The sequence below is a fragment of the Anas acuta genome, chromosome W (assembly GCF_963932015.1).
Source record: "Anas acuta chromosome W, bAnaAcu1.1, whole genome shotgun sequence".
Lineage (NCBI taxonomy): Eukaryota > Metazoa > Chordata > Aves > Anseriformes > Anatidae > Anas > Anas acuta.
Genome location: NC_089016.1, coordinates 20651117 through 20676834, shown reverse-complemented (window position 1 = coordinate 20676834; position 25718 = coordinate 20651117). Strand labels below are relative to the sequence as shown.

Genomic DNA, 25718 nt, shown 5'->3' with positions numbered 1-25718 from the left:
GAGAACTCTACCATTTCATGGTCACTCTGCCCAAGACAGCTTCCAACCACCACATCTCCGACCAATCCTTCTCTGTTTGTGAAGAGAAGGTCTTGCAGGGCACCTCCCCTGGTAGGCTCACTAACCAGCTGCGTCAGGATGCTATCTTCCATGCCCTCCAGAAACCTCGTGGACTGCTTTCTCTGGGCTGTGTTGTGCTTCCAGGATATATCTGGGAAGTTGAAGTCCCCCACAAGAACAAGCGCTGACAATTTCGCAACTTCTGCCAGCTGCCTGTAGAACTCCTCATCCGTCTCCTCATCCTGGTTTGTCGCTCTGTAACAGACCCCCACCAGTATGCTTGCCTTGTTGGCCTTCCCATTGATCCTAACCCACAGGGAGTCAACCTTATCATTCCCAGCCTCAAGTTCCACAACATCAAAACTCTCTCTGATATAGAGAGCCACACCACCACCCCTTCCATGCTGCCTGTCCCTTCTGAAGAGCCTATAGCCAGACATTGCAGCACTCCAGTCATGAGAGTGGTCACCCCAGTACCTGTCCTTCAGACCGCGCAGGGAGTTGCTCCACAAGTCTATCAACCGCTCACACTCCCTGATACCCCTAAACCTCTTGACCTCCTCCTTGAGTTCTGCCACGAGGCGAACCAGGTCGTCCACCTGCTCGTGCCTTACGTACACAGTGTCTTTGCCCCCCGCAGGTGGTAGCAACAGGCTCAGGCACTCCCTGCCTCCAGAGACGTGAACTGCCGCATTTTTGAGCGGGCAGTCAGTCTGGGTGTGTACAGACTTCCTAGAGAGAGCACTGTGCCTGGTGGAGACCACTGCAGCTGAGCTAGTGGTAGACCGCTGTTAGAGGAGGTGTTCATATGGGTGGGGGGGAACGCTCTGCCTTGCCTGCTTGCCCTGTCTGAGCTAACTGCCACGCCACTCCCTTCTGACGCGCCATGCCCTGTTTACCTGTCCTGGTCGCCGCGCTCCTGGTTGCTCACGCTCCTTAGGGGCAGCTTTTGAACGGCTGGGGAGGGGGCGCTGCTGGCTCTGCCTACACCTCGTTCTCCTCCCTCGTGAGGACTGCCAGGTCCTGGCATCTCCCTCGAGTGGGCTTGATGCTGGTAAATTTAGCCCTGCCTGTCCAATCCCCCACTCCACTGCAGAATGCGTCTGCCCTGGCGCCGATCACCTTGCCAAGGCGATCGGCTCCGGGGCAGACGCCTTCCTCCACACCCCTCCAAGGCAGACGCCTCGACTTCCGCCAGCTCCCTCAGCACACGCGGATGCATCCCATCAGGACCCATGGACTTATGGATGTCCAGTTTGCTTAATTGGTCCTTAACCCAGCCCTCATCAACCAAGGCAAACTCCTCCTTTATTCCGACTTTGTCTTGGGCCTCAGGGGCATGAGGCTCCTCAGGAGAGCCTCCAGAATTATAGTCAGAGACAAAGAAGGCATTCAGTACCTCTGCCTTCTCTTTATCTTCTGTCACCAGGGCACCCACCTCATTCATTAGTGGGCCTACATTGCCTCTAGCGTTAGTTTTATCCACAGTGTATTTGAAGAAGCCCTTTCTGTTGTCCTTGACCCCTCTTGCAAGGTTTAATTCTAGGGAGGCCTTAGCTTTCCTAGTTGCCTCCCTACATATTCTGACAACAGCCTTATATTCCTCCCAAATGGCCAGCCCCTCCTTCCATGATCTGTAGACTCTCCTCTTCCACTTGAGTTTGCCCAGCAATTCCCTGTTTAACCATGCAGGTCTCCTGGCTCCCTTTCCTGACTTCCTACCTGTTGGAATGCTCCTTTCTTGAGCTCGGAAGAAGCAGTCCTTGAAGGCTAACCAGCTATCTTGGGCTCCTTTTCCTTCAAGTACCTTGTCCCATGGGATTTACCCTAGAAAAAAGGCCAAAGTCAACCCTATCGAAGTCCAGGGTTGCAATTCTGCTCGGTACTCTGTTCCTGCCACACGAGATCCTAAACTCCACCATCTCATGGTTGCTGCAACCAAGGCTGCCATCAACCTGCACCGCTTCAACCAGCCCCTCCTTATTAGTGAGGACAAGATCCAGCAGCGTTCCTCTTCTAGTTGGCACATCCACCATTTGCATCAGGAAGTTATCATGAACACATCGCAGTACATTGATGACATCATCATGTGGAGCAACAAAGCAGAGGAAGTACTTGATAAAATGATGAGAATAATCCAAATTCTTCTGAAGGCTAGTTTTGCCATAAAATAAGATATGGTCAAAGGACCTTCACAGGAGATCCAGTTTTTAGGAATAAAATAGCAAGATGAATGTTGCCAGATCCCAATGGATGTGATCAACAAAATAACAGCTATGTCTCCACCAACTAGCAAAACAGAAACACAAGCTTTTTTATGTGTCATGGGTTTTTGGAGACTGCATGTTCCAAATAACAGTCTGATTATAAGCCCACTCTATCAAGTGACCTGGAAGAAGCACAATTTCAAATGGGACCCTAAGCAAGAACAAGCCTTTGAACAAATAAACTGGGAGATAGTTCATGCAGTAGCCCTTGGGCCAGTCTGGGCAGAACAAAAGGTAAAAAATGTGCTCTATGCTACAGCCAGGGAGAAAGGCCCCACCTAGACCCTCTGTCAGAAAGCACCAAGGGAGACTCAAGGTCGACCCTTAGTGTTTTGGAGTTGAGGATACAGAGAATCCGAGGCTTGCTATACTCCAACTGGAAAAAGAGATATTGGCAGCATATGAAGGGACACCATTGCACAAATTATGCATGACTGTGAAACATGCCACAGTCAAGAAAGCCGGGGGCTAAAGCCTCTTTGGTATGAAGAATAAATTTTGATGGCTCTGAGCAAAGTACAGTGGTGATGGAAGCAGAGCTGGTTTCAGCATGCAACAGTCCAACACCACTCACCACCTCTCCTGCCCCGAAGGACTGTTATGACAGATGGAGCCCAAAGTCATGGACTGAAGAAACTCAATGTACATTTTAAAGGGATGGCCCATAGACTACTATTTTATTTTATTTTATTTTATTTTATTTTATTTTATTTTATTTTATTTTATTTTATTTTATTTTATTTTATTTTATTTTATTTTATTTTATGTTTTCTTTTCTTATTAAACTGCCTTTCTCTCAGCTTATGAGTTCTCTCACTGTTACCTTTTTTTCAATTCTCTCCCTTATCCCACTGAGGGGGGGAAAGTGAGTGAATGGCTGTGTGGTACTTGGCTGTCTGATGGGTTTAAACCACAACACATTATTTTAACTCTCTTTGGTTTTTGCCCAACAGAGTAGGATCTGGGGGTGCTGGTTGACAGCTGGCTGAATGTGAGTCATCAGTGTGCCCAGGTAGCTGTGGTGGTTTTACCGTGCTGGGCAGCTAAACACCACAACCGCTCTCTCACTCCCCCTCCTTTAGATGAGGAGAGGGAGAAGTAAAGCAAAGAACAACTCACGGGTTGAGATAAGGATAATTTAATTAAAGGGAAATAATAATAACAATTAAATAAAGACTACCATGAACTACACAATTTAACTAAGGGGAAATAATAAGGGAAAGGGGAAAAGGGAGGGGAAAAGGGAAAAAATAAAAAGAAGGGAGGAAAACAAACAAACAAAATAAATGAAGGCTATATGGAAGTGCAGAGGAAAGAAATTACTCTGTACTTCCCACAAATGAGCGATGATTGACCACGTCCTTGAAGCAGGGCCTCAACGCACGCAGCCGGTGTTCGAGAGGAGGACCGACGTTTTCCCAACGAGAGCCCACCCCTCCCCTCTTCTTCCTGTTTCCATCTTTTATTGCTGAGTGTGACATCACATGGTATGGAATATCCCTTTGATTGGTTTAAGTCAGCTGCCCTAGTGATGTTTCTCTCCTCACTTTTTGCCCACCCCCTAGGAGGGTTAGAGAAAGGCCCAATGCTGTGCCACTGCTGCTCAGCAGTAGACACAACACTGGTGTGATAACACTGCTGTTCCAGCTACAAGTACAGAGTACGGCACCGTATGGGCTGCTGCCGGGAAAGTTAACATTCCAGCCAGACCCGGTACAGTAGCCAAGAATGCCAATGGCATCCTGGCCTGCATCAGAAATAGTGTGGCCAGCAGGACTAGGCAAGTGATTGTCCCCTTGTATGAGGCACTGGTGAGACTGCACCTAGAATGATGTGTTCGGTTTTGGGCCCCCTCAAGAAGCATACCTGATATGGTATACCTAACATGATATTGAGTTGTTCAATCTTGTGCAGAGAAGAGCAATAAAGCTGGTGAAGGGACTAGAAAACAAGAGTTATGAGGAGTGGCTGAGGGAACTGGGGTTTGTTTAATATGGAGAAGAGGAAGCTGAGGGGTATCCTCATCACTCTCTACAACTACATGAAAGGAGGTTGCAGAGAGGAGGGTGCTGGTCTCTTTTCTCAGTTGACAAGTGATAGGACACAAGGAAACAGTCTCAAGTTGTGCCAGGGGAGGTTTAGATTGTACATTAAGAAACATTTCTTCATGGAGAAGGTGATTAAGCATCAGAACATGCTGTCCAGGCCCCATCCCTGGAGGTATTCAAGAGATGTGGACGTGGCACTAAGGGATATGGTTTAGTGATGGGACTTGGTAGGTCAGGTTGATAGTTGGACTTGATCTTGAAGGTCTTTTCCAACCTAGATGATTATATGATTATGCACAGATCATATTCTTTTAAAACTTGTCCTGTTATTTTAATTACAAGTACAAAAAATAAAATTTATCTGAAAGTTCAAAATCCATCAGAAGGTAGACATTTCTAGTAATCAAGGGTGTCTCCCTGTTTTCCAGCATTGACTAGAAAAAGAAAGAATACCAGTTAGTAAACTTTCTCATATTAATCAAAAGAAGGTAGGAATTTGGATTTCTATCCTTTGTTGTACTTCATTATACATGCTTTGCTAGCCTCTTGGAACAGTGTTAAGATATACAAATGCATTAAATGTTCTTTATTTAAAAGTATGACATTTCCTATTTCTATTGACTCTTACAGGTAAATAGAATTTTCTGAGGAAAATGTGTTTTGAGTTCCTTCAGCCCTTCATGCAATGATGTCAGCATTTTGATATTTTTTTCCACTAAGTTGATTTAGGGGTTAATTAAGTCCTAGTTAAGAGGGAAACAAAGAGCTATGAACAGTCTTTTTTTTTTTTTTCTTAGTATCTTTATATACTTGCCATTTCTTCTGTTAATCTTACCTTTCCAGTAGAGTGACTAAAATGTTTCTCTGGACTTAAATAAACATTGCTGCATGGAACTGCTTTTGCACTCATTTATAAATATATATAAAACTTTATTATGGTCCACAAAGAGAGAAAGAGTCCTTTGAGACACTGGGTATTACTAAACAGAGACAGAAAGTGTCCTTCAGAACTAACTGTTGTGCTCAGGTAGCATTAAAGTAGTAGTTGTAATATTTCTTACTACCACTGTATATTTTTTTTATATTACAAGAGCTAAATATATTTGAAATAAACTGTGAAGTCATGTTGCCAATACATTTCCTTTAGTAGAAATTAAATAGTTAACCTATAACATGGTTTGCCAAAGAGGAAAGGCCCGTATTAAGCTAAGAACTGAGCACCAAAAGCATTATGAGAAATTTTTCAATATACAATATATATTCAAGGATCTAGAACAACAACTGACAAATTTTGTTTTACTGAGAAGCATTTTACTATGTAGGCTTTTTTGCTTTATGACGTGTAAGACAGATTTTGGTTAAAAGTTTTTTTTTTTTTTAATATTCTTGTTTCAAATTGGAACAATGTCCAATGCTAAATTTATTATGTATTTTATATCATTTATAAGCTTTTCTCTAAAAAAAACCACAATAGTTATATATTGCTGTCCTGGTTTCAGTTAGCACAGAATTAATTTTCTTCCTAGTAGCTGGTGGAATGCTGTGTTTTGGCTTAGGATGAGAAGAGTTCTGATAACACCCCGATGCTTTAATTGTTGCAGAGCAGTGCTTATACTAAGCCAAGGACATCTCAGCCTTTTGCTCTGTCCTGCCAATGGGCAGGCTGGGGGTGCAGTAAGAGCTGGGAGAGGACAGACCCAGGACAGGTGACCCAAACTAGCCAAAGGGGTATTCCATACCATCTGACGTCATGCTAAACAATATATAGGGGTGGCTAGCCGGGGGGAGGGGGCCGGACTGCTCGGGGTTAGGCTGGGCATCGGTCAGCGGGTGGTGAGCAATTGCATTGTGCATCACTTGTTTGTACATACTATTATTACTTTCGTATTATCACCATTGTATCATTATTGTTATTATTTTATTATTATTTTGTTATTATTATTTTCCTGTCTTATTAAACTGTCTTTATCTCAACTCACGGGCTTCACTTTCCATTTCTCTCCCCCGTCCCAGAGAGGGAGGGGGGAGGGTGAGCGAACGGCTGCGTGGTGTTTAGCTGCCGGCCGGGTCAAACCACGACATTGCAATGTTAAGGCTGACAGTCCTGCATATATTTAGTTGCCTGACTGTAAGAGAAAATAAACAACCAGCATATAAAAAAAAAAAGGAAATAGCTATTCAGTAATTACTGTAAAAGAAATATCAGTTTACTGCAGCTGTGGAAACCTCTTTTTTCATCATTTGTTTTTTTTTGAAAATTCTTTACTTTGATGACTTTTTTTTTTCTTCACCACATACCTGATGCTACTTGAATTTTCTTGTTCAGAACTTTTACTTGGGAATACTGGCTTTACCTGAAAGTTAGAAAACTATAAAAATCAGCTTATTGCAGAGAGAGAATGTTGATTTATTGTCAGCATTCTTATGTTTTGTTTAAAAATGCTCATTTATACTATTACTTTAACAGTTTTAATAATTTATTGTATAAATTAATTAAATTAAGACTTTTTTGCTTTTGCTTCTACAGTCCATACAGTGACACTGTTTCTTAATATCTTTGGATGTTTGGCCTGGTTTTACATTGATGCTACGCGAGGGGTCGATTTTGGATTGAGTATCCTCTGGTTCTTGCTTTTTACGCCTTGTTCTTTTGTCTGCTGGTACAGACCACTTTATGGAGCTTTCAGGTAACAATTTCATTTTGTCTTAGGATATTTAAAATAACCAAAACCACATTACACTTGTTGAAATGCATTAACAGTCCAGAATTTACTTAATTATCATTATGACAAACCTTTAATATACTTTCATTAGAAACAAGTTGTATGTTTGCCATTATTTCAACTGTGTATCTGAATCATAGATAGCAATAGTTAGGAATATCATGGAATATCCTTTAAAATATTTATAGATTCTACCATTGACACAATATTTGTAGAAAGTATTTAACTTTTGTATAGGGATGATAACTTTAAGAAAAAATTCTCATTACATCTCTATCACTTTACACCAAGAATCTGAGCAGGTTAATAGTTAAGGGTGTCTTAAACTTTTGGCTTCCTAAATGAACTTCATGAAACTGTACACCTTGCAGTGTCTGCAATTGTAGAAGACTGCCATTCTTAAGAATGAGTAGAGCAGGTACACAGTAATCAAACTCCAGTATTTTTCCTAGCTTTTAGCAATCTGGATTTTGCAGACTTTGTAATCTTAAGGTGTATTATCTTCGTGTTTAAAAATAGAATGGTTGGTTTGCACGCAAAATTGAATATTTTTGTAAAAATCAGATTTTAGAGATTTTTAATTTCTGTACTGCTACAGTATTTCTTGACTTTACATTGAAATGAATCATGATATTCTTAGTTTAAATACATTAATTTTTGTAGAGAAAGATTGATAGCCATAAATTACATTTGTGCATAATTTTAGACTGAATTAGATGTTTCTTTTTGCTAACTAAGGAGATATTGCCAAGCTCATGTATCTTTGAGGAATCATATATTTTAACTTGCATTTGCTCATATAGTAAATTCTTATACCCTTAAGGCTAAAAATATTTTTCATTTACAACTTTAACTTCTGTTCATGACTTGCGTTACAATGTGGGTGCAAATTGAGATCAACTGAAAATACAGAGAATTGACAGCATTTTGGGGTCACGGGCTGTCCCCATGTGCCCAAAGACGAGATGGCGGGGAAGAAGACCAGCCTGGCTCAACAGAGAATTGTGGCTTGATCTTCGGAGAAAAAAGAAGGTTTATAATCTTTGGAAAAGTGGGCAGGCCACTAGGGAGGACTATAAGGATGTTGCGAGGCTGTGCAGGGACAAAATTAGGAAGGCCAAAGCTCATCTGGAGCTCAATCTGGCTACTGCCATTAAAGATAACAAAAAACGTTTTTATAAATACATCAACACAAAAAGGAGGACAAAGGAGAATCTCCATCCTTTACTGGATGCGGGGGGAAACTTAGTTACAAGAGATGAGGAAAAGGGGGAGGTGCTTATTGCCTTCTTCGCCTCAGTCTTTAGCGGCAATACCGGTTGTTCTCTGGATACCCAGTACCCTGAGCTGGTGGAAGGGGATTGGGAGCAGGATGTGGCCCTCACTATCTATGAGAAAATGGTTGGTGACCTGGTACGGCACTTGGATGTGCGCAAGTCGATGGGGCCGGATGGGATCCACCCAAGGGTACTGAGAGAACTGGCAGAGGAGCTGGCCAAGCCGCTTACCATCATTTATCAACAGTCCTGGCTGTCGGGGGAGGTCCCAGTGGACTGGCGGTTAGCAAACGTGACACCCATCTACAAGAAGGGCCGGAGGGCAGACCCGGGGAACTACAGGCCTGTCAGTTTGACCTCAGTGCCAGGGAAGCTCATGGAGCAGATTATCTTGAGTGTCATCATGCAGCACTTGCAGGGCCAGCAGGCGATCAGGCCCAGTCAGCATGAAAGGCAGGTCCTGCTTGACGAACCTGATCTCCTTCTGTGACAAAGTGACACGCTTGGTGGATGAGGGAAAGGCTGTGGATGTGGTCTACCTTGACTTCAGCAAGGCTTTTGACGCCGTTTCCCACAGCATTCTCCTCAAGAAACTGGCTGCCCTAGGCTTGGACTGGCGCACGCTTCGTTGGGTTAGAAACTGGCTGGATAGCCAGGCCCAAAGAGTCGTGGTAAATGGAGTAAAATCCAGTTGGAGGCCAGTCACTAGTGGTGTTCCCCAGGGCTCGATGCTGGGGCCGGTCCTCTTTAATATCTTCATGGATGATCTGGACGAGGGCATTGAGTGCACCCTCAGTAAGTTCGCAGATGACACCAAGCTAGGTGCTTGTGTCGATCTGCTTGAGGGTAGAAAGGATCTGCAGGAGGATCTGGATAGGCTGCACCGATGGCCTGAGGTCAACTGCATGAAGTTCAACAAGGCCAAGTGCTAGGTCCTGCACCTGAGACGCAATAACCCCAAGCAGAGCTACAGGCTGGGAGATGAGTGGTTGGAGAGCTGCCAGGCAGAGAAGGACCTGGGAGTGATGGTTGATAGTCGGCTGAATATGAGCCAGCAGTGTGCTCAGGTGGCCAAGAAGGCCAATGGCATCCTGGCTTGTATCAGAAACAGTGTGACCAGCAGGGCTAGGGAGGTGATCGTCCCCCTGTACTCGGCTCTGGTGAGGCCGCACCTCGAGTACTGTGTTCAGTTTTGGGCCCCTCGCTACAAGAAGGACATGGAGGTGCTTGAGCGGGTCCAGAGAAGGGCGACGAAGCTGGTGAGGGGCCTGGAGAACAAGTCCTACAAGGAGCGGCTGAGGGAGCTGGGCTTGTTCATCCTGGAGAAAAGGAGGTTCAGGGGTGACCTTATTGCTCTTTACAGATACCTTTGTTATAAGTTAGACCACAGAATTTACTGGTCTCTTGAAATTATTTTATTAATCAAGTAAGCAGGCACAAGCAAAACAGCGCTGGGCGGCTGGGGAGTCTCCGCTCCGCCACGGCACGCAACTTCCCCTTTCCAGTGTCGCTGTTTTATAGCATTCAAGTTCTGGCTTGTCGAGACTTGACTTGTCGACTTGTCGAGACCTGTCGACTTGTCGACTTGTCGAGACTTGTTCTGAGGCTGGGCAGTCTGTTGTTGGGGGTTGTTATTCTTCCTCCGGTGATCATGCGTTGTGCTTGTGTTCAGGTGGGAGCAAAATAGGATGTCTTGTGGTGGGTGGGTGGTATCTTACAAAATCTTTGTTTTAACAAGGATGTTTACCCAACCCCCCTTCCCCATTTGTCTCCATGTTACAATGTCGTGAGTTGTGAAACCTTATCTCCTCAGTAGATTCTTTAAATTCTCAAGGACAATGAACAAACCCCTACTAATTTATCACACCTTAAAGGAGGCTGTAGCGAGGTGGGGGTTGGTCTATGCTCCCATGTGCCTGGTGACAGGACGAGGGGGAATGGGCTTAAGTTGCGCCAGGGGAGTTTTAGGCTGGATGTTAGGAAGAACTTCTTTACCGAAAGGGTTGTTAGACACTGGAACAGGCTGCCCAGGGAAGTGGTGGAGTCACCATCCCTGGAAGTCTTTAAAAGACGTTTAGATGTAGAGCTTAGGGATATGGTTTAGTGGGGACTGTTAGCGTTAGGTCAGAGGTTGGACTCGATCTTGAGGTCTCTTCCAACCTAGAAATTCTGTGATTCTGTGATTTTAAAATGGTAGCTTACATTAACTGATTACATCTTACATACTCTGTCTTAGTAGTGTTGTTTTTATTCCTGATTTAGTGGAGTTCATAGTGTCGTTATCCATAGGTTTGTGGCTGGTGCAACTTGCCAATAAGCACAGAGTCAGAATTCACACAGAGGTCTTTTAATTAAATAGTTAATTATATAATTCTTCAGAATCAGATGCTTTGCAATCTTTCACAAAGGAAGCACACCCCTGACTTGAATCACTGTTATTTATGTACAGCTAACTTGTGCAATTCTCTCTCTGGCTACTTTTGATTGGTTGTTTTAGCTTGCCTAACTTATCTCTATTGAGCCTGTGTATTACAGAGGACCAGCGGGACGGACAGACACCCTCACCAAATACAGCATTTCCATTCATTAGCATTATGATGGGTGTTGTTTAAATATGCTAATGACCCTTAATGAGCAAAAGTTTACCATGGGTCAGTCTGGAATCTTCCTTCAGCTGTTTTTCTCCTTGTTTTTTAGCTTTCATCCCTTATCTCCCTTGCTTCTGCTAGTTCAAGGCTACCAGTCTTCCTGTTTTCTTCGAGGTTTCCTTGTTTTCTTCAGCTGAAGAGTGTAGTGCAACATTACCTTTCACAGTTTTAGATCCAGGAAATCCTGCATCAGTAATGTCTAGTATATAGCCTTTCTTAGCGAATAGTGACTGTTTGGAAAAGGAAAACTGCTACTTACATTTTCAACTTTCCTTCAGTTGCTCAGCTGAAGATGAAACAGTTATTGAACTTGTTATAAATGAAGTCTCAACTCAATCTGAATTTGGTAATATTTATAAAACAATATATATATAAGGCAAGTAAACAGCGCTGGGTGTGCGGGGAGTCTACGCTCCACCAACACGCACACAAAAACATCAAACATTCCAAATATATAAAACATCGCTTTTAAATACTAAACCCAACTATGTCTATACATACATACAATCAGGAAAGAACAATCCTTTAAGTTCCATGACTTACTAAATTTGAATACGCCTATACGTATGTAAAATCAGAAAAGGTAAAAAAACAATCCTCTAAGTTCCATGACTTAACAGTCTCCATTTTCCATTCCTTTTGAACAATATGTCTTGCTTTAAGATGTCAAGCAACTCAGTCTTCAGGCTTATGTATCCCGTTCTTCCTGGATCAAAGAAAAGCATATCCATCTCCTTGTTGTGGTTTAACCCGGCCGGCAGCTAAACACCACGCAGCCATTCGCTCACCCTCCCCCCTCCCTCTCTGGGACGGGGGAGAGAAATGGAAAGTGAAGCCCGTGAGTTGAGATAAAGACAGTTTAATAAGACAGGAAAATAATAATAACAAAAATAATAATAACAATAATAATAATAATAATAATAATAATAATACAATGGTGATAATAGGAAAGTAATAATAATATGTACAAACAAGTGATGCACAATGCAATTGCTCACCACTCGCTGACCGATGCCCAGCCTAACCCCGAGCAGTCCGGCCCCCTCCCCCCGGCTAGCCACCCCTATATATTGTTTAGCATGACATCAGATGGTATGGAATACCCCTTTGGCTAGTTTGGGTCACCTGTCCTGGGTCTGTCCCCTCCCAGCTCTTACTGCACCCCCAGCCTGCCTGTTGGCAGGACAGAGCAAAAGGCTGAGATGTCCTTGGCTTAGTATAAGCACTGCTCTGCAACAATTAAAGCATCGGGGTGTTATCAGAACTCTTCTCATCCTAAGCCAAAACACAGCATTCCACCAGCTACTAGGAAGAAAATTAATTCTGTTCTAACTGAAACCAGGACACTCATTTTCAAGGCCAATAAGCCTGGGTCAAAAGGCACGTCCAGGTCAGCAGGGGGCGTAACAGCAAAGGCCTGCAATGGCTGTAGCAGCAGAGGGGCTGATGGCGTAGCAATTGGATCAGTAAAGGAGCCCACAGCTCCCTCACTATCTGGCAAGCCACACGTTTGTGATTGTGGCTCCACATGGCTCTTTAAGGCCTCAGAGATTGCTCGCCAGGTACCGAGCAATCCCACTGCAACCTTGTCGTTTTTAGTTGCAGAGTCCCACACCTTGACCTCAATTTGGTCCCATACATGTATTTCAGGATCATAAACTGTCTGATTGTTAATAAGGAGAATAAGCTATAAGGTTACCAGGACAGTCTTTGTTTCTAAGGGCGTATGATTCCCCATAATGCGCAACTGCTTACCAGCGATGGGCAGTTGTGTGTGCAGGTCCACTTCTCTCAGCATGAGCTTCTTTCCAGTGACTTTCTGTACAAGCTTCTCTGAGCAGTTTACTGAGTTTGGCCGAACCTATCTTCATGAGGCAATCAATGTGCCTGTTCCCATCCTGGTCTCTGTTCTGCTAGCCGGTCCCTATTCATTCTTTTTTCCTGCTTCTTTATTGATGATATAACTTCATTATATAGTGTTGCCTTTTTTTTTTTATCTTGAGGACAGGATCCCCTCTTACACCCTTCACCCCACAGCAGTCCTTTTCAAAAACCAACTTTTTATTGGTCAAACAACTTTGCATATAACAACAACAGCAAACACCCAGAAGCTTCCATGCCTTAGTGGGTGGAGAACAAGCAACCTTGAGACTGCGTGGAGTCTCCTGAATCACCCTCTTTTACATTCCTGATGGCCTCATCGTTAAGAGTCTAATGTTATCATCAACCACGGGGCTTGCCGACCCCCATGGCCACACTCCCACATCTCCCCCTTCTTTATTAATATCAACCATCTTTTGACACGAATTACCACTCCATATATAACAAACTGAACTAGTTAAACAAATAGAAATGAACAAACTGCCTTCTGCAAAAAATTGCAATTACTGGCAAAATCTGGTTCCATTTTCTTAATGTGACTTAATTGATCTTTGCTTTCTTTAGAACTTTGGTAGCAAGCATATTATGTGATCATTAGTTTTGATAGTATTAAGTTGAGGTCTTTATTGAAATTTTGCTTATATATTTATATTTGTTTTCTTGACAGGCTTTTAACACTTTCAGTCTTTGTCAGTCTGGCATTTTATTATTTTGAACAACAAGCATATTTTGTATATTTTGCTTTTAAACAACAGCTGCTTTAGTATTGTGATCTGTGTTTTTTTCAGGAAATCCATATTAGATTTTATTTCCTTTTTGTGCTGTTTTGGCTGGGATAGAGTTAATTTTCTTCATAGTAGCTTGTATGGTGCTATGTTATGGATTTATAATGAAAATAATGTGGATAACACACAAATGTTTTAGTTGCTGCTGAGTAGTGCTTATGCTGAATCAAGTTCTTTTCTATTTCTCAAGCTGCCTGCTAGCAAGTAGGCTTGGGAGCACACAAGAAGCTAGGAGGGGACAGAATCAGGACAGCTGACTCAGACTGACCAAAGGGATATTCCCTACCATATGACAACATGCTGAACAATAAAACTGTGTGTGTGTGGGGGGGCATTACTTGGGGACTGGCCTGGATGCTGTTTGGCTGGTGGTGAGCAATTCTATTGTGTATCACTTGTTTTCCTTTGGTTGTGTTGTTTTTTTTTTTTTTTTTTTTTTCCTTTTTTTTTTTCCTTTTTTTTTTTCTCTTTCTTATTAAACTGTCTTTATCTCATCACATGAGTTTTGTAACTTTTCTTCTGTTTCTCTTCCCCACATACAGCTGGGGGGGCGGGGGGAGAAGTGAGTGAACAGCTGTGTGGTGCTTTGCTGCTTACTGGGTTTAAACCACAGCAATCACTTTGACAAGTAAAAGAATTTCTTTCCATACTGCCAGTGCTGTAAACTTCAGCCTGAAAGAGGAGCAGGCTTCCGTTCTTTATGCATTGTAGCAAAACCTCTATGTTTAGTCTAAGATGTGGTGGTTTTACCATGCTGGGCAGCTAAACACCACAACCACTCTCTCACTCCCCCTCCTTAGATGAAAAGGGGGAGAAGTAAAGCAAAGAACAACTCACGGGTTGAGATAAGGATAATTTAATTAAAGGGAAATAATAATAATAATTAAAGAAAGATTATTATAAACTAAACAATTTAACTAAAGGGAAATAAAAGGGGAAAGGGGAAAAGGGAGGGGGAAAGGGAAAAAAAAAGGGAGGAAAACACACAAATAAAATAAATAAAGGATACGTGGAAGTGCAGAGGAAAGAAATTACTCTCTACTTCCCACAAATGAGCAATGATTGACCACGTCCTTGAAGCAGGGCCTCAACGCACGTAGCCAGTGTTTGGGAGGAGGACGGACGTTTTCCCAAAGAGAGCCCACCCCTCCCCTCTTCTTCCTGTTTCCACCTTTTATTGCTGAGTGTGACATCACATGGTATGGAATACCCCTTTGGTTGGTTTAGGTCAGCTGCCCTGGTGATGTTTCTCTTCTCACTTTTTGCCCATCCCCTAGGAGGGTTAGAGAGAGGCCCGATGCTGTGCCAGCACTGCTCAGCAGTAGACACAACACTGGTGTGATAACACTGCTGTTCCAGCTACAAGTGCAGAGTACAGCACTGTATGGGCTGCTGCCGGGAAAGTTAACATTCCAGCCAGACCCAGTACACCTGAACAGAACACTAAGTAATAGTATCTTGCTGCTATTTCCACCTCTGTTGGAGACGCAGAAGACAAAAAAAATACTGTATTAAAGAATAATCTATTGCAAATAGCTGGGACCAAAGATTTGTGGTGAATGGAGTCAAATCCAGTTGGAGGCCGGTCACTAGTGGCGTTCCCCAGGGCTCGGTTCTGGGGCCGGTCCTCTTTAATATCTTCATCAATGATCTGGACGAGGGCATTGAGTGCACCCTCAGTAAGTTTGCAGATGACACCAAGTTAGGTGCGTGTGTCGATCTGCTCGAGGGTAGGAAGGATCTGCAGGAGGATCTGGATAGGCTGCACCGATGGCCTGAGGTCAACTGCATGAAGTTCAACAAGGCCAAGTGCTAGGTCCTGCACCTGGGGCGCAATAACCCCAAGCAGAGCTACAGGCTGGGAGATGAGTGGTTGGAAAGCTGTCAGGCGGAGAAGGACCTGGGAATGATGGTTGATAGTCGGCTGAATATGAGCCAGCAGTGTGCTCAGGTGGCCAAGAAGGCCAACAGCATCCTGGCTTGCATAAGAAACAGTGTGGCCAGCAGGGCTAGGGAGGTGATCGTCCCCCTGTACTCGGCTCTGGTGAGGCCGCACCTCGAGTACTGTGTTCCCTTTTGGGCCCCTCTCTACAAGAAGGACGTCGAGGTGCTTGAGCGAGTCCAGAAGGGCGATGAAGCTGGTGAGAGGTCTGGAGAACAAGTCTAATGAGTAGCGGCTAAGGGAGCTGAGCTTCTTCAGCCTGGAGAAAAGGAGGCTCAGGGGCAACCTTATTGCTCTCCTGGTACCTTAAAGGAAGCTGTAGTGAGGTGGGGGTTGGTCTGTTCTCCCACATGCCTGGTGACAGGACGAGGGGGAATGGGCTTAAGTTGCGCCAGGGGAGTTTTAGGTTGGATGTTAGGAAGAACTTCTTTACCGAAATGGTTGTTAGACATTGGAACAGGCTGCCCAGGGAAGTGGTGTAGTCACCATCCCTGGAGGTCTTTAAAAGACGTTTAGATGAAGAGCTTAGGGATATGGTTTAGTGGAGGACTGTTTCTGTTAGGTCAGAGGTTGGACGCAATGATCTTGAGGTCTCTTCCAACCTAGAAATTCTGTGATTCTGTGATTAAATAAACATTTTCCAGAACCACAGAATTACTGCCTGAAATTTTAAGTCTCCATCAAGAAATAAAAGCATTTTTCTCTAGTTAATGCAAGAAAAAAAAAAAAAAAGATTGGTACTATAGTCTTTGTCAAAATACATTTATTTCCTGACTGCTTTAATCTTTTTTTCCCCTTCTTTCAGGAGTGACAGTTCATTCAGGTTCTTTGTGTTCTTCTTTGTATATATCTGTCAGTTTGCTGTACATGTACTTCAAGCTGCAGGATTTCAAAGATGGGGAAACTGGTGAGTATTCTCTTTTCTGTAGTATTGTGCTGTCTGTTTAAGACCAAAAAAAATCAACAAACTAAAAGTAATTAAAATTATGTCTGTAGTAGTCAGCTGGTAGCATTTAGACCTATGACTGGCAGTACTATATCTGGGTATGGACATTTTGTTGCTAATCTCCAAACATACATAAGGCAGACAAAATGGAACTGGAGTGTAAGGAAAAAGCACATTTTATTATTTCTTCTCTCTAATTCAATTTTTTAATTTTTCATAGATATTTGATTGACATGAAAAAATATAATTTTAGAGGGCCAACTCTCTAAGTATGTGGAATGTGCTTTTAAGGATACTTGGGAAAGGGGTATGAAAAGTAGCCAGATGATCAGAAGATGCTATTTGCAATTTGGAGTTTGGAGATTTGTGGTAGAGTACAGTTGGACATAGAAAATATCAAAGCAATTTAAAAAAGATGCAGGAAAATCATAAGGTTATTTGGATGTACAGAAACTTTTTCTTCTTTTTATTGGGAGAATCATTTCCATCTTAATGTTTTAGTTTTTTTAAGGCAACCTGTTTTTTTGTGATTTCAAGTATGATGTACGTTTTGTTGGTGTTTCAATTTTGAAGAATGGGGAAATGTTTAAAATAGAAACTGATAAAGCCATCTTTTCTATTTCTCAGACTATCCTTTCTACTTAAAAAAAAAAAAAAGTATTATATTAAACCCAACTGAGAAAGTATGTGTGAGAAAGTATGTGTGGATACAATTAAATGAGTCTTCCCACACAGAGGCTGCATGTGTATGGCATGTTTTATTTTTAAAGAAGTTAGAATCTAACTTTTTAGGGACATTTTATCTTCCACAAAAACATGTACTCTTTAATTAGTCTGAAATGACATGACCAAAAAAAAAAGTTGATGAGCAACTCTAATTTCTCTCTTAATTTCTTCTCAACTATGCTCAAGAAAAATCATCTTATATTTGCTAGTTTTCCTTATAGTTTCATTGCATGCACTGGGAAAATAGAAACTAAGCTTTTAAAAAAATATTATAAACAGGAATATGCTCATTTGTAATTTTCATGAAATTTTCTTCAAAAATACTCAAAGTTGAGCAAAACCAGGATGTTATAAATCTTCCCTTGATGTCGATACCTGTGGTTTAATAGTTCTTGTGCTGTGCCAATAAAATTGATCTTGTCTTTTTCCTTCAGTGGGTGGATTTCATCTCTTACTGGTCTTAATAAGAGTATCCCCGTTGGCATTATGATGATAATTATAGCTGCACTTTTCACAGCATCTGCTGTGATCTCATTAGTTATGTTTAAAAAGGTAAGTTATTCGTTACACTCTTCTATTTCCTATGTTTAATATGGATTTTTCTTTCCTACTTGAGAGAGGAAGTCTTTCACAAAGTAACGGGGATTATTTATATTCTTGGGAGTCTGCCTTATATATTAACAATTGTGCTTCTATAGTACTTTCTTGATTATACTATCATGGAATTATGAAAAACTGTTTTTACAATATACTTATTTTCTGCAAACTAGAACAGAATAGTATAGTTCAGTTGGAAGGGTGCCTACAAAGACCATCAAGTCCAACTGCCTGACCTCGTCAGGGCTAACCAAAAGTTAAAATGTATTATTAAGGGCATTATCGAAATGCCTCATTAACACTGACAGAAATGGGGTATCAACCATCTCTCTAAGAAGCCTGTTCCAGCGTTTGACCACCTTCACAGTAAAGATTTTTTTCCTAATGTCCAGTCTGAACCTCCCCTAGCGCAGCTTTGTGCCATTCCCATGAATTATATCATTGTTTACCAGGGAGAAGAGAATGACACCTCCCTTTCCATTCCCCCTCTTCAGGAAGTTATATAGAGTTATATAATGAGGTTGCCTCTTAGCCTCCTTTTCTCCAGACTAGACAAAGCAAATGTCCTCAGCCTCTCATCATAGGACGTGCCTTCTAGCCCTTTTACCAGCTTTGTCGCCCTCCTCTGGACACTTTCAAAGACCGTAACATCCTTTTTATGTTGTGGAGATCAGAACTACATGCAATATTCAAGGTGAGGCTGTACAAACGCTAAATATAGTGGGAGAATGACCTCTTGACCAGCTGTCTGTGCTGTGTTTGACGCATCCAAAAATGGGGTTTGCCCTCTTGGCTGCCAGGGCACACTGATGACTCATGTTAAGCCTACTGTTGACCAGAACCCCAAGGTCCATTTCCGCATGGCTGCTCTCTAGCCGCTTGTCTCCCAGTCTGTACCTGTGTCCAGCATTAGTCCATCCCAGGTTCAGAACCAGTCATTTTTCTTTGTTGAATTTCATGCTGTTGCTGACTGTCCAATGCTCCAATCTATCTAGATCCCTCTGCAATGTCTCTTGTCCCTCCAGGGAGTCAACATCACCTCCCCATTTAGTATCATCAACAAACTTGCTGAGGATGCATTCCACTGCATCTAGACAGTTGATAAAAATATTGAACAGGACTGGCCCTAGAACTGAGCCCTGGGGAACACCGCTAGTGACTGGCCGCCAGTCAGATGTAGCCCCATTCACTACAACCCTTTGAGTCCTACCATTCAGCAAGTTCATCACCCAGTATTGCATGTACCTGTTTTTCCTCACAGCTGGACAATTTGTCCAGCAGAACTCTGTGAGGGACGATATCAAAGGCCTTGCTAAAATCCAGAAAGATTACATACAACACCTTCCATTCATCGACTACGGAGGTGACCTTATGTGGTGGTTTTACCCTGCTGGGCAGCCAAACTCCACCACAACTGCTCTTTCACTCCCCCTCCTCCTCCTTAGAAGAGGGGGAGAAGAAAGTATGCTAGCAAAAAAACCCACAATCTCATGAGTTGAAATAAGGATAATTTAATTAAAGGGGAAAGAAAGAGAGAAAAAGAAAGCAAAGGTTGCGTGGAAGCACAGAAGGAAGAAAAAATAAATTATTCTCTACTTTGCATCAGTGAGTGATGTTTGGCCAAGTCCTGGGAAGCAGGGCCTCAATACATGTAGCAGTGGTTTGAGAGGACAGATGTCTTCCTAATGAGACCCACCTCCTTCTCCTTTCCCTTTCACAGCTTTTATTGCTGAGTGTGACATCATATGGTATGGAATATCCCTTTGGTCAGTTTAGGTCAGCTGCCTTGGTGATGTCCCCTCACCACTTCTTTCCCATCCCCAGCCTACTGGCTTTGAGAGGATTTGGAGAGTGTCTTGATGCTGTGCCAGCACTGCTCAGCAATAGACAAAACACTGGTGTAATATCAGGGCTGTTCTAGCCACAAGTGCAGAGCGCAACACTATATGGGCCGCTGCAGGGATAGTTAACTCCATCCCAGCCAAACCCAGTACAGTTATCACCGCTATTTTCAACCTAATTCCAAAACACAGCGCCATACCAGCCACTAGGAAGAAAATTAACTCTATCCCAGCCGAAACCCACACCACCTTCCGCTTCCCTACATGCACTACCAGGACTTTGGCTCCTCCCAGTGTGTGTAGGGGTTTTGTTTCAGCAGGACCCGGATGGTTGCCAGGGAAGGTTTAGGTTGGATATTAGGAAGAACTTCTTTACCGAAAGGATTGTTAGGCATTGGAATGGGCTGCCCAAGGAAGTGGTTGAGTCACCATCCCTGGAGGTTTTTAAAAGATGTTTAGATGTAGCGCTTAGTGATATGGTTTAGTGGAGGACTTGTTAGTGTTAGGTCAGAGGTTGTACTAGTTGATCTTGGTGGTCTCTTCCAACCTAGATGATTCTGTGATCCTCTGGTGTTAACTACCCGAGTGGCTTCTGCTAAATTAATGTCCCAGTGTTTCCAAGTCCCAGCACCCAATACCCGTAGCATAGTCTTTCACAGTCCATTGTATCTCTCAGCCTTCCCAGAGGCTTGTGGGTGACAGGGGATGTGATACATCCACTCAATACCATGCCTCTTGGCCCAAGAGTTTACAAGATCATTTTCAAAGTGACTCCCATTGTCTGACTCGATTCTCTCTGGTGTACCATGATGCCACAGTACTTGCCTTGCCAGGCCCAAGATGGTGTTTCAAGCAGTAGCATGGTTTACTGGGTATGTTTCCAGCCACCCAGTAGTTCCCTCTACCATGGTGAGTATGTAGTGCTTGCCTTGGTGGGTTTGTGGGAGTGGTCCAATATAGTCACCAGGCCTCATCATATCAAAATCCTAGAAACCGTCCCATATTCCCCTCATGGCTCACTTGAACACTGCACAGGTTTCATACTCATGGGTAACCTCTATGATGACCTTATTGGTCAGGTCCACCCCTCGATGATGACCCAACTGTATGTGGCTGTCGTAGTTTTACTCGGGTGGGCAGCTGAGCTCCACCACAATTTCTCTCTCACTCCCCTTCCTTAAAGGGAAATGAGGAGAAAAAATATGATGCAAAGGGCTCAAGGTTTGAGATAAGGACGGGGAGATCGCTCAACAATTATCGTGATGGGAAAAACAGACTCAACATAAGGAGATATTAAGATTTATTGCCTATTACTAACAAGCTAGAGAAGTGAGAAACAAAGGAAAGAAACCAAAAGCACCTTCCCCCCCCCATCCACCCTCTTCCACCTCCTCCCCCCGAGCGGTGCAGGGGAACGGGGGAATGGGGGTTATGGTCAGTTTACAGCATTTCTTCTCTGCCGCTCCTTCTCGGTCACTCTTGTCCCCTGTGCTGTGGGGTCCCACCCACGGGATACAGTCCTTGATGAACTGATCTGGAGTGGGTTCCCCACAGGCAGCAGCTCTTCCAGAGCTGCTCCAGATATGGGTCCGTACCACGGGGTCCATCCCTCAGGAGCAAACTGCTCCAACCTGGCTCCCCTACAGGCAGCAGCTCCTGCCAGGTCACCTGCTCCTGCGTGGTCTCCTCTCCACGGGCTACAGGTCCAACCCAGAACCGGCAAGGGTCCTCCACAGGCCGCAGTCTCCGTTGGTGCAGGTCCACCTGCTCTACCGTGGTCTCCTCCACAGGCTTCAGCATGGATCCCTGCTCCACCGTGATACTCCATGGGCTGCCGGGGGACAGCCTGCTTCACCATGGTCCTTACCACAGGCCGCAGGGGACTTCTGCTCTGGCGCCTGGAGCACCTTTTCCCCTCCTTCTTCACTGACCTTGGCTCCTGTAAGGCTGTTTCTCACTCCTCTCACTCTCCCAGCTGCTGTTTGGCACTGTTATTTTCTTTGTTTGTTTTGTTTTCGTTTCTTAAATTAAAATGCTTTTATTTAAGCATTATTAAAATGCTTAAATTAAAATGCTTTTCATAAAGGTTTACACAACAGGTTTGAGGCCCTGGAGCTTTACACAGCAGATTTAAGGCCCTGGAGCTTGAGAGACCAGTAGCTGAGGAAGAGGCAGAAAGTCTGCCCAGGAGGATGAACAGGGCGAGGAAGTCGACTCCACACCTCAGGACTGCCTCCATCAAGAAAAAAAGAAGGGTGATTGTTGTGGGCGACTCCCTCCTCAGGGGAACAGAGAATTTGTCGGCCTGACCCTACCCATAGGGAAGTCTGCTGCCTCCCTGGGGCTAGAATCAGGGACATTGCCAGAAAGCTTCCCAACCCCCCTGACTATTATCCTCTTTTAATAGTCCAGGCTGGCAGTGATGACATTGAAGAAAGAAGCCTGAAGACCATCAAACGGGACTTAAGGGGACTGGGACGGTTAGTGGATGGAGCAGGAGTGCAGGTGGTGTTTTCGTCCATCCCTACGGTGGCAGGGAGGGGTACAGAGAGGACATGGAAAACTCACCTGATAAACACGTGGCTCACAGGCTGGTGCCAGCACAGAAATTTTGTGTTTTTTTTTGAAAATGGGGCGCTTTACTTAGCACCCAGCCTGATGGACGCAGACGGGTCCCTATCTCTACGGGGAACACAGATCCTAGCCCAGGAGCTGGCGGGGATCATTGAGAGGGCTTTAAACTAGGTATGAAGGGGGATGGGGCTGAAACAAGGCTTGTTAGAGCTGTGTGCCAGGGGGAGCAATGGCAAGGATGGGGGAGAAGGCAATGGCCCAACTGAAGTGCATCTACACTAATGCACGCAGCATGGGTAACAAACAGGAGGAGCTGGAAGCCATCGTGCGGCAGGCAGGCTATGACTTGGTTGCCATCACGGAAACGTGGTGGGACCACTCTCATGACTGGAGTGCTGCAGTGTCTGGCTATAGGCTCTTCAGAAGGGACAGGCAGCTTGTTCTTGTGGGGGACTTCAACTTCCCAGATATATCCTGGAAGCACAACACAGCCCAGAGAAAGCAGTCTAGGAGGTTTCTGGAGGGCATGGAAGATAGCATCCTGACGCAGCTGGTTAGTGAGCCTACCAGGGGAGGTGCCCTGCAAGACCTTCTCTTCACAAACAGAGAAGGACTGGTGGGAGATGTGGTGGTTGGAAGCTGTCTTGGGCAGAGTGACCATGAAATGGTAGAGTTCTCCATTCTTGGCGAAGCCAGGAAGGGAACCAGTAAAACCGCTATATTGGACTTCCGGAGGGCCGACTTTGAGCTGTTCAGGACACTGGTTGGCAGAGTCCCTTGGGAGGCGGTTCTGAAGGACAGAGGAGTCCAGGAAGGCTGGGCGCTCTTCAAGAAGGAAATCTTAATGGCACAGGAGCAGTCTGTCGCCATGTGTCCAAAGACGAGCCGGCGGGGAAGAAGACCGGCCTGGATGAACAGAGAACTGTGACTTGAGCTTAGGAGAAAAAAGAGGGTTTATAATCTTTTGAAAAGAGGGTGGACCACTTGGGAGGACTATAAGGATCCTGCGAGGCAGTGCAGGGACAAAATTAGAAAGGCCAAAGCTCATCTGGAGCTCAATCTGGCTACTGCCGTTAAAGACAAGAAAAAATGTTTTTACAAATGCATCAACGCAAAATGGAGGACTAAGGAGAATCTCCATCCTTTACTGGATGCAGGGGGAAACCTAGTGTCAAAAGATGAGGAAAAGGTGGAGGTGCTTAATGCCTTCTTTGCCTCAGTCTTTAGCAGCAAAACCAGTTGTTCTCCTGATACCCAGTACCCTGAGCTGGTGGAAGGGGATGGGGAGCAGAATGTGGCCCTCACTATCCATGAGAAAATGGTTGGCAACCTGCTACAGCACTTGGATGCGCGCAAGTCGATGGGGCCAGATGGGATCCACCCGAGGATGCTGAGAGAAATGGCGGAGGAGCTGTCCAAGCTGCTTTCTATCATTTATCAACAGTCCTGGCTGTCGGGGGAGGTCCCAGTTGACTGGCGGCTAGCAAACGTGACGCCCATCTACAAGAAGGGCCGGAGGGCAGACCCGGGGAACTATAGGCCTGTCAGTTTGACCTCAGTGCCAGGGAAGCTCATGGAGCAGATTATCTTGAGTGTTGTCACATGGCACTTACAGGGCAACTAGGTGATCAGGCCCAGTCAGCATGGGTTTATGAAAGGCAGGTCCTGCTTGACGAACCTGATCTCCTTCTGTGACAAAGTGACTGTGGTGGTTTTACCGTACTCGGCAGCTAAACCCCACAACCGCTCTCTCACTCCCCCTCCTTTAGATGAGGAGGGGGAGAAATAAAGCAAAGAACAACTCACGGGTTGAGATAAGGATAATTTAATTAAAGGGAAATAATTATAATAATTAAATAAAGACTACCATGAACTAAACAATTTAACTAAGGGGAAATAAAAAGGGAAAGGGGAAAGGGAGGGGAAAAAAGGAAAATAAAAAGAAGGGAGGAAAACAAACAAACAAAATAAATGAAGGCTATATGGAAGCGCAGAGGAAAGAAATTACTCTCTACTTCCCACAAATGAGCAATGATTGACCACGTCCTTGAAGCAAGGCGTCAACGCACGCAGACGGTGTTCGAGAGGAGGACCGACGTTTTCCCAAAGAGAGCCCACCCCTCCCCTCTTCTTCCTGTTTCCACCTTTTATTGCTGAGTGTGACATCACATGGTATGGAATACCCCTTTGGTTGGTTTAGGTCAGCTGCCCTGGTGATGTTTCTCTTCTCACTTTTTGCCCATCCCCTAGGAGGGTTAGAGAGAGGCCCGATGCTGTGCCAGCACTGCTCAGCAGTAGACACAACACTGGTGTGATAACACTGCTGTTCCAGCTACAAGTACAGAGTACGGCACTGTATGGGCTGCTGCCGGGAAAGTTAACATTCCAGCCAGACCCAGTACAGTGACACACTTGGTGGACGAGGGAAAGGTTTTGAATGTGGTCTACCTTGACTTCAGCAAGGCTTTGACACCGTTTCCCACAGCATTCTCCTCAAGAAACTGCTCGTGGCTTGGACTGGCGTACACTTCGTTGGGTTAGAAACTGTCTGGATAGCCTGGTCCAAAGAGTCGTGGTGAGTGGAGTCAAATCCAGTTGGAGGCTGGTCACTAGTGTCATTCCCCACTGAGTGGGTTGCACTGAGTAATCAGTGCAACCCACTTGCTCCATGTAGCATCAGTTGCATGAGGTGTAGAGGGGACCCTTCCTTTGAACATCCAGCCTAGCAGTTGGGGCGTCAGGAGGAGCTGCACTTCAGTACCGACCACCTCCAAAGCAGATTGAACTCTTTCATATGCTGCCAATATCTCTTTTTCAGTTGGAGTGTAGCGGGCTTCAGGTCCTCTGTATTCCCGACTCCAAAACCCTAGGGGTTGAACTCGAGTTTCGCCAGGCTCTTTCTGCTAGAGGCTCCTTCGAGAGACCAGGCAAGGCAGTCAACTGTTTAATGTCTTCTGTCTATAAAGCCGCTATGCTAAAAGCCCACCAGTACCCTTTTTGGTCCTTGAAATATCCTCTCCTGAGACAGTCTATGCCAAGGATGCATGGAGCATCCAGGCCAGTCACAATATGGTGCTTTTGCTACAAACACCCAGCAACTTTCATGTCTTAATGCCGTGAGAACAAGCAGTCCCAGACAGCAAGGCTACCCTGAATCACCCTTCTTTGTTCCTTCTATACTCTTTACATTCCTCCTGGCCTCATTGTTAAAAGTCTGATGTTATCACCAACCATGGGGCTTGTTGACCCCTTTGGCCACACTCCCACAAGGACTCCCAAGTCCTTCTCTGAAGGGCAGCTCTTATGTTCTTCTTCTCCCAGTCTACATAAATACCTGGGATTGCCCCAGTCCAAGTGCAACACCTTGCACTTGGCCTTGTTGAACCTCGTTAAGTTCACATGG

The 25718-nt window shown here is 44.5% G+C and overlaps 1 protein-coding gene and 1 long non-coding RNA gene across 16 annotated transcripts in view; one reads left to right on the top strand and one right to left on the bottom strand.

Moving 5' to 3' along the window:
* Positions 1–24156, bottom strand: part of LOC137847063 (uncharacterized) — an 83725-nt gene extending 59569 nt beyond the window's left edge. Inside the window, exon 1 of the long non-coding RNA XR_011090771.1 lies at positions 24020–24156. This is a non-coding gene — a long non-coding RNA (uncharacterized lncRNA). The remainder of the gene's footprint in view (positions 1–24019) is intronic.
* The window catches only part of LOC137847029 (secretory carrier-associated membrane protein 1-like), a 128492-nt gene that overhangs the window by 97994 nt on the left and 4780 nt on the right, over positions 1–25718 (top strand). For 14 of the 15 annotated variants that reach the window (XM_068665291.1, XM_068665290.1, XM_068665286.1 and 11 more), the window contains 3 exons: positions 6903–7062; positions 16437–16538; positions 17738–17855. In XM_068665291.1, the coding sequence (XP_068521392.1) occupies positions 6903–7062; positions 16437–16538; positions 17738–17855 (380 nt within the window). Of the gene's footprint in view, positions 1–6902; positions 7063–16436; positions 16539–17737; positions 17856–21531; positions 24071–25718 lie in introns of those variants that run through there. The other variant, XM_068665288.1, reaches the window with a different exon arrangement.